This window comes from Hippocampus guttulatus, chromosome 15, assembly GCF_054856545.1.
Source record: "Hippocampus guttulatus isolate MCC_2025c chromosome 15, RoL_Hgut_1.0, whole genome shotgun sequence".
NCBI lineage: Eukaryota > Metazoa > Chordata > Actinopteri > Syngnathiformes > Syngnathidae > Hippocampus > Hippocampus guttulatus.
This window is the reverse complement of record NC_141275.1, coordinates 4028259-4047808: the sequence shown is the minus strand read 5'-3', so window position 1 is coordinate 4047808 and position 19550 is coordinate 4028259. Positions and strand designations below refer to the sequence as shown.

General features: G+C 41.6%; 2 protein-coding genes across 3 annotated transcripts; both read right to left on the bottom strand.

Moving 5' to 3' along the window:
- Positions 1 to 1348: 1348 nt before the first annotated feature.
- On the bottom strand, positions 1349 to 7268 carry LOC147193488 (interferon regulatory factor 2-binding protein 1-like). The gene is made up of 2 exons (XM_086130638.1): positions 5242 to 7268; positions 1349 to 2200 (listed from the first exon to the last, which is right to left on the bottom strand). Exon 1 carries the CDS (start codon positions 7031 to 7033, stop codon positions 5264 to 5266), a length of 1770 nt encoding a protein of 589 aa, XP_085986764.1. The 5' UTR covers positions 7034 to 7268; the 3' UTR covers positions 1349 to 2200; positions 5242 to 5263.
- Positions 7269 to 7821: 553 nt separating this feature from the next.
- hnrnpl (heterogeneous nuclear ribonucleoprotein L) lies at positions 7822 to 19157 on the bottom strand. Of its 2 annotated transcripts, XM_086130639.1 has the most exons (14): positions 19012 to 19157; positions 18425 to 18543; positions 16995 to 17232; positions 16631 to 16716; positions 16250 to 16346; positions 16091 to 16163; positions 11469 to 11504; positions 11182 to 11250; positions 10834 to 11081; positions 10210 to 10331; positions 9916 to 10117; positions 9583 to 9640; positions 8378 to 8473; positions 7822 to 8278 (listed from the first exon to the last, which is right to left on the bottom strand). In XM_086130639.1, exons 1-14 carry the CDS (start codon positions 19093 to 19095, stop codon positions 8217 to 8219), a joined length of 1590 nt encoding a protein of 529 aa, XP_085986765.1. In that variant the 5' UTR covers positions 19096 to 19157; the 3' UTR covers positions 7822 to 8216. The 2 variants fall into 2 exon arrangements, with proteins under 2 accessions (XP_085986765.1, XP_085986766.1); XM_086130640.1 differs by lacking the exon at positions 18425 to 18543 and having other exon boundaries at positions 19012 to 19114.
- Between the last annotated feature and the right edge of the window lie 393 nt (positions 19158 to 19550).

Here is a 19550-nt window from a genome sequence, read left to right as displayed (position 1 = left end):
GAGCAAGTTAAAGTTGTAATTGACTATTTTTACTTGCTCTTAAAACAAATTGCTGTTGTGATTTGAATCTTTTTTAATAAACCATGAAATGTTCTATAATCCCAGGTGTGATACTGGTTGTGTGGCCACAGCAAGCACTTCTGATGTTGCTCACAGTGGTCCTCGGTGTGCTCAGGGAAGTTGTTTGTTTGCGCAGACATATGAAACATTAGAGGGACCATTGAACGGCACTGACTCTGTTGTGCTTGGTATGTGGTGAAACAGCGCTATGGTCCCAAGTAACCTTAAACTCCATCTCCAAACAAAACACCCTTCACCTCGAAACAACAATGTGGAGTATTTTATTCACCTGCCTGGACGCACGGAGAAACAAGCAACGTGCATGAGAAAAACTGCAAAGGTAAACGAGAGAGCCTTGAAAGCAAATTACCATGTCACAGAACAAAAAAAAGTGGCAGAGCGATTAGTACTGCCTGTCTGCAAAGCCATTGTAATTGAGATGTTCGGACCCGAAGCGGCTGAAGAAATAGCTTGACTGCAGTAAAAACTAAAACCATAGAAAGAAAGAGAGCTGTGGAGGAAGAGCTTCGTGTGTCTTTCATCAATTGCTGCCAGGATATCAGATCTGTGTTCATCCAAAACATTTATCACACTGTGTGATAATAAATATGACAGATTATAAAATATTGGATTGATGTTGATTTGATTCCTATTCAATGTGTTATAGCGTTATTTTTCAATGTAGAAAAAGAACGCTAATTGTAACAATATAACACTTTATAGGCGTTAAAATAAGCTATTTTCACATTTTCAGGTAGTTGTGTGTCTTGATTGTTTTCAATGAAAGAAATGTGCCTTGGCTCGAAAAAAAATTGAAAAACACTGGATTAGAGCCTTCACAACCGCTGCAGCTGTAACAAAGCAAAATCAGAATATTGATCCATATATAAGGTGCATTGGATTACAAGGCGCACTGTCGGCCTTTGAGAAAATTGAATGCTTTAAGGTGTGCCACATAGTGCGGAAAATATGGTACATGACCACACACACACAGAGTTGATGCAAAAATCAATTCTGCAAAGTAGAAAAATCCTAGAGTTACACGTCATTTTATCTGCTGCTGAACAGGGTGGCAATCAGTAAAACCAATTACTCCCCCCCCCCCCACAATGTCAATTGTATTTTAGGAACTGCATTTTAAATTTACTTGGGCAGTCTTTGCAATATTAAAATTGGCATGATATAAAAGTATATTTGCATTACCCCCCCCCCCCCAAAATAAAATCACAAAGGAGGGCAAATGACTTTTGAATTACTTTTTCATGCCACAAATGAGTATACAACGGTGTGGGTTTTGGTTGGTATTTATTGAATAAAATTTGTAAAAAAAAAAAAAGTTTTTATCTGAGGATCTGTAGCACTTCTGAGACAGATATAAACAGTAAAAGACAGGCAGGCAGCAATTCAACTACTGTACTTTGCAATTTACTGTTGAATTTGATCCACAGATCACAAGTATGTTGGTAACCATTGAAGATTGTGGTGCTAATTATCATGTATACAATTTTTTTCAGAAAGTAAATAAAGCTTAAGTCAGTGAAAGAAATTAGTGAGTGGTGGCCTGGTTATCACACAACATACACACCACAAAAATAAAATAAATGACACTTGAGTACGATGCCATCTTTGGTCTTATTACTACGAACAAAACAAGAATGAATGAACTTTGAATTGTATCAAAAATAGAAATTACAGCCATATTGAAAGGAAATTCACAGATCTGACAGACCTATATGAGACAAAGTAAGATTACATAAATTCAATCCTGGGTTTTAGAAAGAAAAAAAATTGCTCTTTTGAGAACAGAACATTTTTGACATTCTTTTGTTTGTTTGTTTGTGGAGCATATATATCGGTCAAACGATCAGTATCGATTTGAACCAATGATACTTGCCAACATCAAAAAAAAAAGAAAAAAAATTGTTTTGTTTCAGTTGTTCAAATAGGGTGTGCTTTCAATTGTAGACATTGAAAACGACCTGATGGAAAGCGCGAGTCTTGTGTGTCCTTTAAGCCAGCAGTCTCATCCTCTTTTGACGTGGGAGCTCTTCAGTCGCTGAGAGGCACATGTTGAACTGCAAAGAGGGCAGACTCTGCTTGACGTGGTAAGGAAGTGCTTTGGGATCATCAACAACATCCTCTGGAGAAATAAAACGCAGAGAAATGTCAATCTGATGTCAAATGGAAAATTTAACATCGGCTGCTTTTCTGCTAAAAAAAAAAAAAAAAAAAATTACTTTTGGAAAGTAATGATAGCTTGCATAAGAGACCATGAAGAAAATCAGAACTTTTCTAGATTTGGTTTGACAGTTTGAAACCTTACGATAAAGGTTATGTTAGTTAGGTTACGTTTTATACTTTTACATTAACTCTTTCAGTACCAGCCAATTCTGGACCAAGTCTGAAACGGATATGAAAGTGGACTTTCCTGAAAATTCCGGGAAATTTTTATATACTGTATATTTTCCACACGAAAAGACGCACTGCATTATGAGGCGCACCTTCAATGAATGGCTATTTTGTAAAAAATATTCATACATTAGACGCCTCGCACTAAAAGGCGCAATCTACAATGCGTCCACTAGATGGTGCTAGGCTCCTGCTATTCAACTCGAGAGGCGTCCATTTCAATTTGAGAGGCGTTCATGAGTTTTTAGTGCGCCCAATAGTGCAGAAAATATGGTGCATACACACACGCACACCTGGCTGATCACGCATGAATTAGTTTACACAAAACGCTATTCAAATACTCGACATTCAATGATTAATCTTCCTTTTGTGTAAACACGTGCACCCTTTGTGGGTTCCGTTCTCGCCGAAATTTCGAAATCTCCGAGATATGGCGAGGCCATGAGAATGCGAGGCGAGGGTATTACTGTTGTGGCGATGCCACTCGAGCTAAGCACGCTCTCTGCTGTGCGTGCGTTAGCGCGAACATGTACGCAAGCGCGTCTTTGGATTTCAACCAAACAGCGCTGACGCAACACGACAACAGCTAAGCTAAGCTAAGCTAGCAGAGACGACACTCAAAGTCAGACGGACACGTTTTTCTGCCAATCTGTGTGTTTCACTTTTTGTCCAAATATATTTTTTATGATAACAACTGTCTTGTCCATGGTGTCTTCTATTCATTCCACTGGGGTTTAGCAAGTGTGTTTATAAAGAGATGAAAATCTCTTTACTGTTACTAGTGTTGGTGCCTCAACATGGCTACGCTCGTGAAAGCAAAACAACAAACTCAAACGCGTGTTCGTTCAATGTTGTCAACTAATATCCGGATTAATTTTCGGCAATTTTTCCTCAATGGCCTATTTTAAAATGGTTTTCATATGTAGGGCGCACCGCATCATAAGGCTCATAGAATAGAAGCCGCGATAGTGGTTGCGGTTGCATTATGCATCCATTAGATGGAGCAATGCAAATGTGAATACAATACAGCTTTATTTATATACTGCTTTCACAACCGCTGCAACTATAACAAAGCGCTTTACAGAACATTTAAAATACTACGTCCAAGAAATCTGAATATTGATCCATATATAAGGCGCATCGGATTATAGGCACTGTCGGCTTTTGAGAAAATTTAATGGTTTCGAGTGTGCCTTATTGTGCAGAAAATGTGGTTTTGACGATTTTTAAAAAATGTGATTTCCTCATCACAAAAGCCGTGATTTAACTGGTCATTGGGACATGCAGTGGAGGATAGAGGGGGAGGGGGAATGGGGCGAGCAGGCAGACATCATCCCACGTGATTTTTGGTGAATTTTGTGTTCCTGAGACCACGAGGAGTATCGACCAAATATTTTTTTGCTTCGTGAGTTTAAAACAAAAAAATAAAATTAATAAATTGCCGTGCCGGCGTACTGTGGGAGTGGAGAACCGTGTGTAAACAAAAGTGCCTGTGCTAACAGACGACCTGTCGTCCAAGCAACCGCAGCGGTGTGATGTGTGCCACATGTAAAATAAGTGTTGACTTGCATGGATGAGTCTGTGACGTTTGCGCATAAGCGCTACCGAACGGGGACGTAACGAAACACATTCTGTGGTCAAATAATTTGAAAATGGAAGCGGTCGTATGTTTTGAGGATAAATAGTATGTGGGCCACACAGTGCGTTGTCAGATTTCATGAATGAAAATGAAGACAGACGAAATGATTCTTGCTCATCATGACTCATCATTTATGAGGTGCCGCCGCCTTTAAATGCATGCTGCTGGTTTTTGAAAGTGAAAAATGTTACATCACATAAACAGGTATCATCTTATTTTCTCTCCACTTGAGCACGTGTGATGTTACCGTTACTTGTTCACATATCAATGATATCACATTTCATTCAAAGCTGGACATGTTGAAATGGGAAAGCCACACATTTGTTTGCATGATGGTTATACTCTGCGTTTTAGTTTGGTTGATTTCCGACTGATTTGCGGTACTCTATCTGTATAATACGTCACACTTGTGTGGCAGAATTATGTAGTCATGGTGAATACCTACACTTAAAATACTACATGTTAAAGTATTAGTATATAGTTTAAGCCTGTCAAATCATGGTAGAGAAATGAACTGTCTTTCATTTGCCTTAATATCCTAATATAAAAAAAAAGGAATCACATGCAACATCACAATTGCAATTTTTTTTCCCAGATCATTTTTCATAATGGTTCAACCCTAACTGGTTATCACGCATTTTTCATAAACCGGAATTTTGACTTTCACCTAATACTGACGGCATGTCAGCATCGTCATTGTGTTACAGCATTGCCGCGTCTATTGTGAGAGGAATGTTGAATGGCGCCACACGGCCATGTCAATTTGTGATGTACAGTATATAATGTGGCAGGAGCGCATGGGTTGTGAGAACACCCAGTCATTGAAGCCCAGCAAGACCGTTATCTTAGTTACTTTATTGAAGCTCTCTCTTGCCTTCACAGCAGCAAGCGAAGGGACTTTGGATACTTTTGCAGGCTGGAGAAGAAACAAAAATAGTACTTAGCGCTAGCTAGCAGCTACCGACGCAAATGGATGGTCCAAAAGCTGTTCTGAAAACCATCTACCAAGTTAGTTTTTTCTTTTTTGGACTATGACATATTTTCCGGCAAAAATGCAATTTGCAGCTGAAATCCGGTTTTAGAATTGCATGTGCAGGATGCTAAAGGACAAAGGGGAAGAGATTCGGTCATACCGCAGCTCAGAGGACGGTGATGTCAAGGGTCACTCTCTTTCTTTACTGACACGTCTCCGTCCCCAGCCAGAATGGTGGAGATCTCGCCCTGCATGAAGGCCCATGGCACGGTGGATCCAGCCAGGGGACAGCGCTCTCCGCTCGGGCAGTAAACCTCTCCTCCTTGGCCCTGGCTGCGGATGAAGCCTCTGGTGCAGGGAAAGCAGAACTTGTGATGCGGGACAGAGGGACATTGGACAAAGTGGGTGTCCTCCAGGCGCTCTCGGCAAAGAGTGCAGCAGAGCAGGGTGCCCTGACTCCCACCGCTGGTCGACTCCCCGCTACCCGTGCTGCTGCTCAGGCCCACGGGCACTTGAGAGACGGAGGTGGAGGCAGTGGCGGCAGAGGGGCTGCTTGTGGTGGCGCGCCCGGCCGTGGAGGAGTGGGCTGAGGACATGCCGGGGCTGTCTCTGGCTACCTGGCTGGAGCTTAGGCTGTCGGTTACCCCCATGAGCGCAGACATGGGTGAGGGGTGGCTGTGTAAACGAGGGGGGGCGTCTGGAGGGACGGCCATTCCCGGAAGAGGTTCCATGCCCGGGTAAGCGCCTCTGGACCACACCTCTCTGGAGGGGTGATCGGTTCTGCCTTCACTCTCGCCATTCTCTGAGCCCGGAGAGGCTTTGCGGCGCCGAGTTGTGCTCTTGGCCGGTCCAGAACGGGCGGCCACCGCCATGGACAAACCGGGATCAGGCTGCGGAAGAACCTCGGGGATGGGCGGCTCCTTAAACATGCGCACGCCATCATTTAAAAGCTCAGACAACCCCCGCCAGTCTCCGCTCCCTTGCCGCTTCTCGTATTCCACGTAGCGTAAGCCAGAGTTCACCGCTTTACCGGCATCCTTGGCGGAGTCACGGAACATCTGCCTGACCAGGTCCGGAACTCCCGAAAATATCATCCCGGAGCCAATAGGGTACTCCACAAAAACCTTGAGCTCGAACTCCGCAGTGGCACTGGCATCAAAAGCCAGAACCCTTCCCAAGAGATTGTGGTCTTTCCGGAAGCGCACAGTAAAGGGAACACAGGTACTTAGAGTCAAGAGAACATCCCTGACAACTTTCGGTCTGTTTGGCCAGCCTTCCACCTTGCTGCGTGCCACCTCGTTGAGTTCAGTCATCACTTCGCTGTTCCTCCACGCCGCTGGATCGATGCCCACCAGAGCAGACGTGCTCGCTCCCACGCCCAGAGCCACAGCCTGTCTTCTGGAAGCGTCGCTCATGATGGGGCCAGCTGAGACCGAAATGGGATTGCCCCCCGATCTGGATCCAGATATTGGCGCTAGGAGACCATGTGGGGATGCGACTAAGCCCTGTGCAATCAACGCATGGGATATCGTTCCGTGGAGACTCGGAACGGCCCCAGCCATCGCCCTTCGAGTGTTCGGGCTCTGTCGGCTGCTTTCTGATAACGCGACATCCTCAGCTCTGTGCAGACCATTAGGGAGGCGAGCTGATACACCGTACTCACCCCTCCCCCTGTCGAGACGTTCTCCATGCGGTCGCCCGGCTTCCATGGACCCGGTCGAACTGGGTTTGCTCTGCTGTGGGCCAGGAGACCTGCCCTCCAAAACTCCATGTGTACTCTTCAGTTGTCTGGCGGTTTCAATGAGGAGCTCGATTCTATCCGCGCCGTCGTAGTTGACGCATCCCCGGCATACGGCTTCGCTAAACTCCCACAACATGGCCCAGGGCATCTTGGGTAGATCGCAGAGGTAGCACCATTGCCGCCTCGAGGAGGGCTGCGATGTGGAGGACATGTTGTTTACGGGCCCTCGACCAAACTTTATTTGCTAGGCCTAAAGCTTCGATCAACGTATCCGACGGTTCTTCCCTTTTCAGCCACAGCTCACCACATACTGCACACTTTTAAATGTTCATTTAACGAAGTGTAGCTAAACAGACGAATGTATTTTACGACATTCGGTAGTTTGAAACGTCTTCTTTCTTGGGTTTGTCGCGTCGATCCGAGCAGAGGGAAGTAAAATCTTACAGGACACCGGAAACACCTTCGTACTTTTCGGCCCGGGGCATCATGGGAGTTGTAGGCTTTTGCGCTCGACGAATAACCTCATTGATTTCCTTCAAACCAGTCGATAGTCAGTCTAACACAACTGCTGTCCACAACGGTCAGATCTAACACCGCAACCGCTAAACACAATCTCGTCAATGTTCACGGAGGCCCATTTAAGATGTAACTATTTTAATATATTGTCATCACATACCTAAATTCGAGTCTAGCCAGTCACTTGACTCACTTATACGTGAAATGAAATCAGTTCCCGTGGCAACCCGAAAGACAGCAAATAGTAAATGTGTAAACACACTTGGTTTGAAACACGATGCCGTTGACAAGTTCGGAACTCAAAACACTTTCCCACATTACGTTTCCAATTCAAGTTTTAACATCGTCAGGCACATCTTTTGTTATGCAAAATTAAAAATCTGCATTTCAGATGTTTATTACATGTTTTGTGTATTACAGTGCTGTATATTCACACTGGTCCGAGTATGTGTTCCCATTTGGTCACAGTTTACAGGTGCAAAATTGAACCTCCACAGTGTTTCCACTCGTTTTATTTATTCTTAAAACGTCAACATTAATACGTACCCCATCAAATGACAACATATGTATTTTTTTAATCAGGAAACTACAATTTGCTCATTACACTGCTTGCCAATACATACATATGGATGTTTACCTGTCAAAATGAAGTTCCCTCTGTTTAAAAACAAAGGCTGAATTTACATTTAAATATTCCAGATTGGGGTCTTGATATTACATTGGGGGGAAAAAGGAATACTGTCATCACTTAAAATATAAAACACAACAATTCTACTTCTGTCAATAGTGAGTGAACATTTTAATAGGACATAAGAACAGAACTACATTATAGTTTAAGCAAAGAAATAAAATGTGACATTGTTTGAAGCAGTTGTAATTTAGCTGCTGGCATGGTGGGTGGTTGAGAAACACAACTTCAGAGTATAAGGGTAAGGCCCACCTAGAAAAGAAAACAGGGGAAAACATTGTACACATACTTTGAGAAGGTTTAGACAAATGATACTAGCATTTAGGAACTGCAATCTGTTTAACTACTTACTGGGGTTTTTCATCTGGTGATGGTTCATCATTGCCAGGGCTTCCATGGCATCATTAACAGATTCCCACTCAAGCAACCCTGATGAACTTCGCTCACCTGTAGTGAAGACAAATGATTCAATTAAAAAAAATGATATGTCTGTTAATAATTGATAACGGCCAGTTTTAATTTCAGGGGTAGTTATGTATACTTTAAATGAGCCACACACAGTATTGGAAAGCTAATTATTAAAACAAAAAAAGGGGCTGGTAACTTTTTAAGTAAGGCATGAGTAGTAAAACGTAGGAAAAAAACACAATGGCTACAATATTGAGAGTAAATCATAAAAAATATAGATATATTACTGTAATGTCCAATGCTTTGGACTTATGTTGGGGATCTTTTGTTTCCAAACCTTTATCGTATATGAGCTCATCACGACATCATGCGGTTTAATAAGAATGTACAAAATTGTCACAGCTGAGTTGCATCAATATCACTATTATATTTCAGGACATTAAAACAAACAGCATATTATTTGAGTTAATCAGCATTGTAACATTCGTTAGAGCAATGCTTTAGATTGGTTATTAATTTGTACAAACAACATACCCAATGTTGGGACTGCCCACTATGATCGATATGTGAAAGGAATTGACCAAATCTGGGCAATAGCTTTCATTCCGACAGCAACAAGATCAGAAATGTAATATGATCACAGAAAACACTGGGTACTCATTTACATGATAAATCTTAAAGTCTCAAAATTATTCACATCATACATTTGCAATTTTCAGATCCACAAATACATCTTGAGACAACTATCCCCCCATATGACAACAGCATTTTGGAGCGCAAAAACAATTGGGCCTCAAGGTTAACGTTTTGGTAAACGCCAGCATTATCACTCAAACACTGAACTCTACCTTTTCTAAAATGGAGGATGTCTGCATCATGTGTTAATTCATGCATGAAACTGAGGATGTTTGTGTGCATCACTCAAGACAATACGCTTGATACGGCTTCTTCCCCGACAAAGTTTAAATTCGCTGTGCGCGGCAGACAAACTCCAATAAATCATATTCTCAACCTAAATATGTTAAGTAATGTACAGTATTAAAATCTGATTTTGTATGAGTGGGAGGACAACTAGTGCCTGCAAAATGAGAATTATGAACTCAAATTTACATGTCAAAAACACGTTCATACTCATGGCAATTACTCACTCTTTCCACTGAACAGTTTCACACTTGAAGGGCTCTTAATTCCTAATTCATCGCAGACCTAGAAGGGGAGAACACGGGATCAGGGGAAATTGACACAAATACAAGGAACCTTATTGCTATCGAGGATATAATAAAAGTTACACATCCTTGTTCAAATTCCAAATTTTTGCGGTTTAAAAACACGAGCCCATGTTAAACATTTCAAAACATTTAAATTAATGTGTAAGATCAGTCAGATTAGATTTTTTTTCATGCACGGTGAACAGTACCATTTTGACCAAAGGTGTGTAGAATTTTGAAGTGCAATGTAAAGACCCTTGTGGTTGTTCTGACCTGGTTGAAGATCTCCTCAGAGATGTCAGGCTGTGCATTAAAAAAATGTAGGACATTGGTGGGGTGCTGGATTCGGTTCTTGGCTGCCTGCTCTGGCGATGTGAAGCGGTTGTTGCGAGAACCATGGAAGTCTTTGAAGCTGCTGCTGTTGTCTTCTAACTGGTAACTCTGTCCTGGCACGATAGCTTGCTGCTTGGACACACTAACAACAAAGACAATGGGTTTGTATCTGGAAGCATAGGAATGACTCAAAATCTTTTTGATGATGAAAATGTTCAAAACTCCGGCCCTCACCAGACGTTGAGTTTTTGTCCAAAAAGGAAGTTGTTGTTAAGATGAGAGATGGCCCTGTCCACAGAATAGCAGTCACCCATTTCCACCATTGCGGCTCCAGGTTTGCTCTTCATGAATTTCACCTGCATGAACAAGGTCACGCAATTGATGACTTACCAACAACTTTTCTTCAAACAAATCTTTGAAGGGGAAGTAAACCCAAAAATGTTCTTTCCAACATGTTCTATGCAGCCCCACTAGTTAAGCATTCTGATTAATACTATGTTTGTGGAATATGAGTGAAGCAGTAAAATCCACCCAGTGCTTGACCATCTCAGGGAGCGGCCATTTTGCCATTTGCTGTCGAGTGAAACTTACATCAGTTGCTTCAGAAAATAGGTGAGCTGTAATTGGTCATTCCCTGAGCAACTGTGACGTCATTTCCAGTCGACAGCAAATGGCAAAAGGGCCGCCCTCTGAGATGGATAAAAACGTGTGGATTTTGCTACATCATCAAATTTCACAAATACAACACTAATCAGAATGCGGTGTTTGGACAAGTGGGTGCACATAGAATATAATGTAAAGAAAATTTTGGGGTTGGCTTACCATTTAAAAGGAGTACAGTAGTGTTATTTTACTCACCCGCTCCACATTACCATAGAGGCAGAAGATGTTAAAGACCTTGTCAGCATTGATCTTGGAGGGCTCAAGACCATATACCATAAGTACGGGCGAGTCAGCGTGAGGGCCGTACTCGGAGGGCGGCGGCCCGTATGCAGCGCTATAACGCTGACTACCACGACCGCGTCCGCCCATACCCGGCCCCATGCGGTGCGGGGGAGGCCCGTAGCTGTCATCACTGTAGCCATGATAGCCTCCCTGAGGGCCACCTTTATGGTTTAAAAAAATAAAATAAAAAAGGAGGAGGGTAATTCCATATGGGCGGTGTTACTTATCTGTGCGTCAGATTGAAACGTTCTGGATATATACCGTAATCAGGTGGGTGGTCTCCAAGTAGAGCAGGCTGCCTCTGGCGCTTGTTGGGATTTGCATTCGGGTCTACGTAGGGTGCGGTCAAAAATGGCAATTAAAAGAGTTTCGCGACAAGCTAGCATGCTGCCGAATTGCGGTGGTGACTTTGTGTTATGGGACCAAGTGACTGGCATGCAACAGAAGGAGCTTGCGTCTTAAATCGTTGGCTGCAGGTATGATTTTGTAACCAAATTAATGACATAATGGAGATTTGTTTGTAACTGCCATCCTAGTACTAAACACACCTTGTGAATTGTTCCAATTGCCTTCACCGTCAGCATCTGTGCAGGTACACATATACATGTCAAATAAAAAAGTCACAACTGTTAAAGACAAGCATTTGACAACATTGCCTTAACATTTCGTGACACGACTGACAATTCGATGGTAATTACAACAAAATACAATTACCGGTCTGCACCGGTTTTGCGTCAAACATTCCACGTGATCACAACATTCCAGTATGCCGCAGTTGTATGACAAGAACTACGATCATAATGTCGTTTACTCTAACCACAATACAGCACAGTCATTCACAGTTCCAATTCGTTCTCTGGCATCCAAATTATTTTGTTGGTCTTTAGTTGTCACAAAGTAAAAGTTTCACCCTCTCCGTGCCAAAATGACACTGGTCAACAGCAAATTTTGATCATAGATGGCTCTCGGTGACCCTAAACATTTTTTAAACTGATAATAAAAAGTCTAAACATTTCCTTTTGCACGTCAGTTTTTTTTTTTGACATTTCCTTATTATTTAAAAAAAAAAATTTTTTAAGACTTGACCTACAAAAGCTTGCGTGATACGGATTTTACGATGTTTTAATTTATAGGCATGACATTATGGGAAAAAAATGCCCCTATTGCCGAACCTATCCCTTAATTCATAAATACTACAAATATTTATTTGTATTACATATATTATTTCTATATTATGAAAACCTGATGTGCTAGAGAAAAAAACCCAGGGCAGATTCAGAATCAGTGCAAAATAGCCATTCAAAAGAGTGTAAAAGATTAAACTAATTAGCAAAAATGCCTTGACCAGTGTTATTCAAACACATTAGCCAATCCAAGTAAAACCATATCAGACATTTATTAAAAGACTGTACATTATAGCTGCGGAATGAAGTCTCATTCATGGCTCCTACTGCTCTCGACTATTATTTTGGCACAGCACTTTGAAGCAAACGGCAGCAAGTTCGAGTTTGGTCCACAGGAGCTGTCAGTTTTCAACCACAACATCAATTTTGTCATTTAGCAGTACTTACAGCACCATACAAGAGGTATTGGACACAGTGGGTAGGTAGGGGGTGGGGGGTTGTCTTCAGCAAAGGATGCTAGCCTCCAAGCTCAACTCATTCTCCATTTCCTTTTTTTTTTCTTCAGGTCTTCCTTCTTTGCATCCCCACCACCAAAGGTAAGTACCGTACATCCACACATCCATGCTTTGTTTTTTTTCCATTTCATTGTTTAATTTTTTTCTTTTCAAAGATGCTATGACAAGCATATCCATCTTACCGTGCTGACCACAAAGCAGGATTAGTGCATCATTTGATAGTGGGCTGTCTGTCCACAGACACACTGAGCCAAACCTGCATCACACGGGAGGTGTTAAAGGCATCAACTGTGGGCCAGTGTCAAAAAAAAACAGAACAGCACAGACAGGAGGGAAACGGGCGGGAAGGTAAAGGCGAAAACAGAATACCAGTCCAAAAATGCTGTGCTTGTGGAAGAGCATTTGTAATCTGTTTGCATCTGTATTCGTATGCTCAACGAATGTTTCATATGCTTGTGTCTTCATGGGCCCCCCCCCGTGGATATATCTTCTCATGTAAAAATGGGAAAAAAACTGGGCGCTGAAATATCGCTTGCTTTGATTTGATCTCATGGTGCATGGTCACTTGTAGAAGAAAAAGAGAAGCGGCATCTAGTGCTTGACAGTATAGCGGCGTGATGATGTGCTGTGATGACAGTTCCGCACTGTATGCAGTCGTGGATATTCAGCTTGTTGTAGTGTCGTGTGGTGGCTCAGGAAGGTGGAGGCGTGCTGTATGTTTCAACAAGGTGCCTCTTTTGTGACATCTGTTCCCTTGTCAGCTGAGTGTCTGAAATCTCCTCTGTGGATCCCTGTAGGGGTGGTGTTACTGAAGGAATAGCCCAAGGGCTAGGAAGTGCAGCCGACAACAACCTGCCCGGGCCATCAATGTGCTGTGTCAAAGGTGGTGGTTGCTCCTCAAGGTTCTGAAGATGTGCTGTACTTGTAAACAGGTGGTGGCGGTGGTGGTGGATGCTTAGACATATCAAGATGGGACGGTGTTGGGTATAGGAGGTGTTTGCGTGGCCTTTGAATATTTCGGCCCCTCAAAATGAAAGGGCGATTGTCCATCACCCCAAAAAAATACAATGGATCCCCTTGTCAGTCCCATTGTAGTGGAGATAGAGGTGTCGATGAACTGAGGAAGTGCTGTTACTGCGTTGAGGTTGTGTTCCGGTGTTTGTTGTCCCACTGTGTCCAATGTATCCCAAAGAGTATTACTTGTCGCTTTGGGTGCTGTTCTATTGTCGCTGTCGAGCTTGTTGTGTCTTTGGCGGCGTGTGTCTGCTTGGAAAATGAAGGTAAGCCTGTATATGGGTTTGCACGGCCAGGACACGAGGAGTACCTCTGGTTTGAAAGGCAGCAGAAATTGTAATAGAACACTTCCAAGTGGACACCTCACAAAGTCATGTTCCTTGAATTGATTTTTCCGGCCAAAAGTAACCTGTTTTGGAAGCGTACCGACTCAAAAGGAGAAATACATGGAACTGCCACCTTCAAGGGGAACTCAAGGCAAATATTTTCTTTGCGATAATATATTCTCTAAACATGTGCCCGCACTTATCTAAACATGATATTCTGATTAATATTCCGTTCATGGAACAAGAATTACGCAGATTAATTCAGACGTGATATCAATCTCACAGCGCTGCTACTTTGTCCTGTAGCGCTCTCTGCTGGTGACTGAAACTGATGTCCAAGCACCCTTCGGCTTGCATCAGAAATGTCACATGACCCTAGCCAGAAAACAGTTGGGCACTTTGACATCAATGTCAGTCGACAGAAGAGGGCGCTATGAGACAAAATAGCATTGCTCTGAGAACAATGAAAACTGATGGACAAATCTGCTGAACCCTTGTTCCACAAACATAATATTAGTAAGAATTTAGTGTTTGAAACAACGGGGTGCACATACAATACCGGTATGTCATTGCAAAGAAAATGCCTTCAATTCCCCTTTCAATCACGTTGACACCAAAGCATATACAGTATTTGAACAGCGTGTCCCGTATAAGTTAAAACAACGATTCCAGATAAAGAATTCTAAAAAGAGAAGTCCATGCATTCATCCATCCATCACCCGAAAGTCCTGAAGCTGCCTTAGCCTTTTTCTAAAAATTTGATCCTTATGTTCTCAAGCCTGATAAGGGCATACTGCCAATCAAATATCTTAAACTGAGTGAAAGGTATTGAACGCAAAGAGGGCACTCACTCTATCACTCATCCTTGATTAGAGTAAACAGTATTGATCAGAATGTTTATGACGCCTCTAAAACAGGCTATTACTTTGCAGCATGGCAGTCAATCCCTCACTATACTGGCCACTTTATAAGGTCAAACTAAAATGAAGCGCATTCAAAATCAATTTCATGACAATGTGGTCATGTGAACAGAATAGTTTGATTTTCATAAAACAGCAAAGGGTTAAACCCCATCCGGTGACAGTGCTATAAGTCAGGGGAGAGCGGCCGGCAAAATAACTGGACAAACAGTATTTTATCATATGAAATCAATGCTGAGTGAGTGTAAATCTTCAATGGCTACAAACATCAGAATCCATTTGCTGGAGCCGTGAAAAGATAGGCTTCATTTAAGAATTAATAAAATCTCCAATATGTTTGATCGAACACAACAAGTGAGCACACTTGCTAAAATTTACTGAACTGGAAAAAAGGCGGGGCTGTTTCACTGTGCAGCTGTGTCATGCTCTGGAGGGAAGGTGGACCTACTAGGTGAACGGTACACTCGTGCGCGGTACTGTGACTAGAGTGCACTGGTCTGTACTCATGCATAGGACAATAATGATAATAATCATTGGCTGCCAAAGAGATTACCCCTCATGCCCTCACTGTGTGCCCGCTATGTAGCAAGAAAATGCATAAAACTGTGATTGTACTGGGGGAATAATGCCTTGGAACAATAAGGTTGATAAGTTTGGTGAGTGAGTGGAGGAACTCAATTGCGAGGGCGAAATTCAATGACGATTATTAGACTCAACGATGACAAAATTGGCATCATCTTCAAAAACAATTTACGTTAAAACAATATCTAATATAATGATCATAATTGAGTTTAAAAGTTGCACTTTGGGGTTGAAATTGCTTATTTAACTGTCAAAACAGTTCTTTGGCAATTTATAGGTGTATAGCAAATAAAATCCAATGCACTATTTTTGTTTAGACAAGGAAACCATTCTTGAATGTATACATTTGCACCATTTTTTAAATTTAAAAGAACTAATTTATGAATTGTGCTCGGTCCAAAACATAATCCATTATTAAAGTGTTTCAAATAATTTGATTCATCTGAATATTTTTTACATTGAAACATTTTCTTGTTGTGTACAATAAATAAATAAATAAAATATTCAAATAGAATCAAAGAATTCAATTGAAGAATCGTGAATTAAATCCTCACCAAACTAATCGTGATTAATAGATCAGCCCTATGATCGAAGGCAATATTCCCACAGTGGAGAACCCTAACATTGAATATTTGTGGCAATAAAGGTAAAGAGCAAGTCGAAAGGAGAAGGAATGGGAACAAACCTACCTTGGCCACTTAGGTTTGGATTTGTGTAGTCCCACGTGTCCTGGTCATTCTTGAAGACATTTAGCCGTGCCGGCTGGGAATTTGATGACAAAAGAAAGCTCAACACTAAATATTTGTACTTGTACAAATGACGGCTCGACCTGTCTTACACGTACGTACCTTAGCATATTCAATCTTCAATGTACAGCAACCAGAATAGATGTCAGCCCCATTGAGCGAGGCTTTGGCCCTCTGGGCACTTTGGACCGAGTCAAATGTAGCAACTGTCAGTTAAGGTGACGGTTGAGAAATTCGGAGTCACTGCAGATAACTTGAGCCGATGTTTACTACAAAGGAAAAATTGCTTTGGCACCCACAAGAAGTGACTGGTTCGTAATATAAGACACTGTGCAAATGGCGTAGGTCACCCACTGGCTTCTTTTTTGTCATGGCACATTCTTACAGCGGTCAGTCAGAAATCATGAAACAACAGGACCTTGAAGGTTTACACAAATGACTACCAAAATATCCACTAATAACATAAAAGACAAAAAAGGATATTCAACCATGGCCTGGACACCATTCTTTCTGAAGATGACGATCCGCTGCACAGGACCACAGTTGTTGCATATGGTGTACAACACATCCTGTACAAGTAAATTTGAATTTAAAAACAAAAACTACCATGCACACAGAACCGCTCTAAATATATCACATTGGATCATGTAGTAAATTATTTGCTTGAGAGAGAGAGAGAGAGAGAGAGAGAGAGAGAGAGAGAGAGAGAGAGAGAGAGAGAGAGAGAGAGAGAGAGAGAGAGAGAGAGAAATTACCAGACGCCTCTTGTGTATTTTAAATTTTGTCTCTGCAAACCACATTTCAACACATACAACCTCACACAACACTAGTTTCAAGTGTGGATTACCGTGGTGATGGGGTAGATGGGGTTTATGATGGTGAGCAGCAAGACATTGTTCACACTTCGTGTGTCGTCTGAGTCTCCTGGCCGGGAGATCTTTTGGCTTGTGGAATAGTTGATGAAGGCAGGGTGGCCTGCAATGTAAACCTGGTTCTCAGCGGCATATGTAACAGCATTGCAGGATCCATTCATGTCCTCAAACTCCACCAAGGCCTGGCGCTTCTTGGGCATCATCACCACAGAACTATGGAAGGGAGGTACAACCTACGTTATGAATTCCTCTCAGTCAAAGCCTTACCTTTACCAAGTTTCAAAGTACTAACCAGAGAACCAAGATGATGTAGCTACAGTGAAATAAATATGCGTTAAACTTATCATGGTCTACAGTAGAGGTGGGCAATTGGCAGCCTGCGGTCCATTTGACCAATTAAAAAATATTATATATACATATGTTTTTTTTTGCAAACCTAAATTATTCTTCAAAAATACTGAGGGATATTCAATGTGTTTTCTACCATAGACAAGGGCGGGATTGGGGGGGGGGGATCAGAGAATCTGCGAAACCATGGGTGCCGAACCCAAATATGGAAGGGTTGACTGTACTTTTAAGTTGAGGTACCACCAATCACCACTCGATGGCGCACAAGGCGAAGTTGCACTTAGACTGGGTATTATGCCCTATACTACGCGAATAGGCCTAATAATTCTGCACTGATTGGAAATGATAATCAGGAAAAACATAACACTTCAATAAGATTAACATTTTGAATGTCAATTTTTGTTAAAAAAAAAGGTACAACATGAGTTCTTGCAATTAACGATTTGCTATGAAGAAGTACTGTACTTGACAGCCCTTTGTACTGGAGGGAAAAAGAAGAAAAACTCACAGTATGTGGTTATTTGGTTATTTTATACCAGCATTATGAAATAAAATTATACTAGGAGCATGTATTCTGTACTTATTTTGTCTACATTTAAAGTGACATTTTTGTCACACTTCAGCTTAGTAAGTGTGCATCTTATCCACTATACCCTAAATTGCTCTGATGAAGAACTGTGGGATTGGGGATGCAACACCATCACACTGCATGATTTTTTAATTAAATAGGCGGGACTGATGTTTAGGAATGTTGCAACAACCTGATTTATGATTACTTACCCACTCATCTTTGTTTGGCATTATTATAAGGTCAAAGTTTTTCCTAGGCTCAAAATAATCAATTGGCAGACCATATTTTATGCTGAGCTAACCCCCGTGAGAAACGAATAGCAGATCTGCAATAGTTATGTGAAATTAAGTGATTTTTTTTTTAATTTCAAACCAACATGATTTTCAAAATGGTTTCTGTCAAAAAGGTGGGGGAAACTGTGTTTCATAGATGAAGTAGAAATGTAAAAAAAGAAAAATTGCAACATATTTCCCAGTGGATGAATACCTGACGGTCCCAAACTCTTGCAATGCTTCCACCAAATCAGTTTCCACAATGCCATCAACCAAGCCTCTGATGTGCACCACCGGGGAGGGTAAAGGTTTATGAGGATCGTCGTAGCTCTCCTGAAAATAATTTCAACTCAGTAACGGTGGACGGCTCGTAAATGATGTGCAAAACAATGTGGGGAAATAAAACGCACCTCCACAAATAGACAAAGTGCAAAACTAGGCCCAAATGGGGCCGCTTGAATGGAAAATGCATCGAGGTTAGCATTCAACATAAGCAATTTTTTGACAGTTGATATAGACGTTAAAAACGATCAAGCAAATTGTTGATTTTGAATTTGAGTTTTAACAATGCTTTAATTTTGACGACTGGTCTACGAAATTAATTACTTTGCTTAGAAGACAAACTAATTTGAAAATGCTACCTAGCGTATAGTCACAATTGTGTTATCTGATAGCGGCTAGCTTCGTGACTACTGAAGCACAATGATGTCTCGGCAACGACATAGAGACGTCTAAAGCCAAGTTTTAGTACACAATAATTTAATTGACAATTAAATATTACTACAAGACTGCCCGCCTAACCGTTGTCATCCCTCCGTCCTCGGTTTTCTGTCGTTTTGTTGCTCTGCCTCCTTCTCCGTAGAAGCGGCCCGCAGCGGCAGCCATGTTGTTTTGCCCCTTGTGCCAGATTAATGTTGCATTCAAGACCAATGGGACAAAGGAACTTCTTCTTCCATGCGTTCCGACGAAAGCAAACCTTGTCTCAATACAATGTTTCGAAAAATGAGGAAAAATAATTATGTTCAAACTACTCTATATCATTAATTACAATTGCACAAACTATACATTACAAAACAGTACACAGTACAATGTTATACAAAAGTTGTCTTACTGTGCACCTGTACTTTGTATGTGCTACAGTATGTGCATCATTCTGAAAGTGGAGGTTAGACACCTCTACGAAATTATTAATAATCCATTCACAAAATTCTGAAACAGTCCCTTGTTGTGTAAATTATAGCTGCCCCAGGACAAAATGTAACTGAGCTATTGTAAACGTGTTTACCAAATACTTCTTAAGGTTCTCCCAAAATTACTTTTTTTTCTCATCTCTCCCTCTT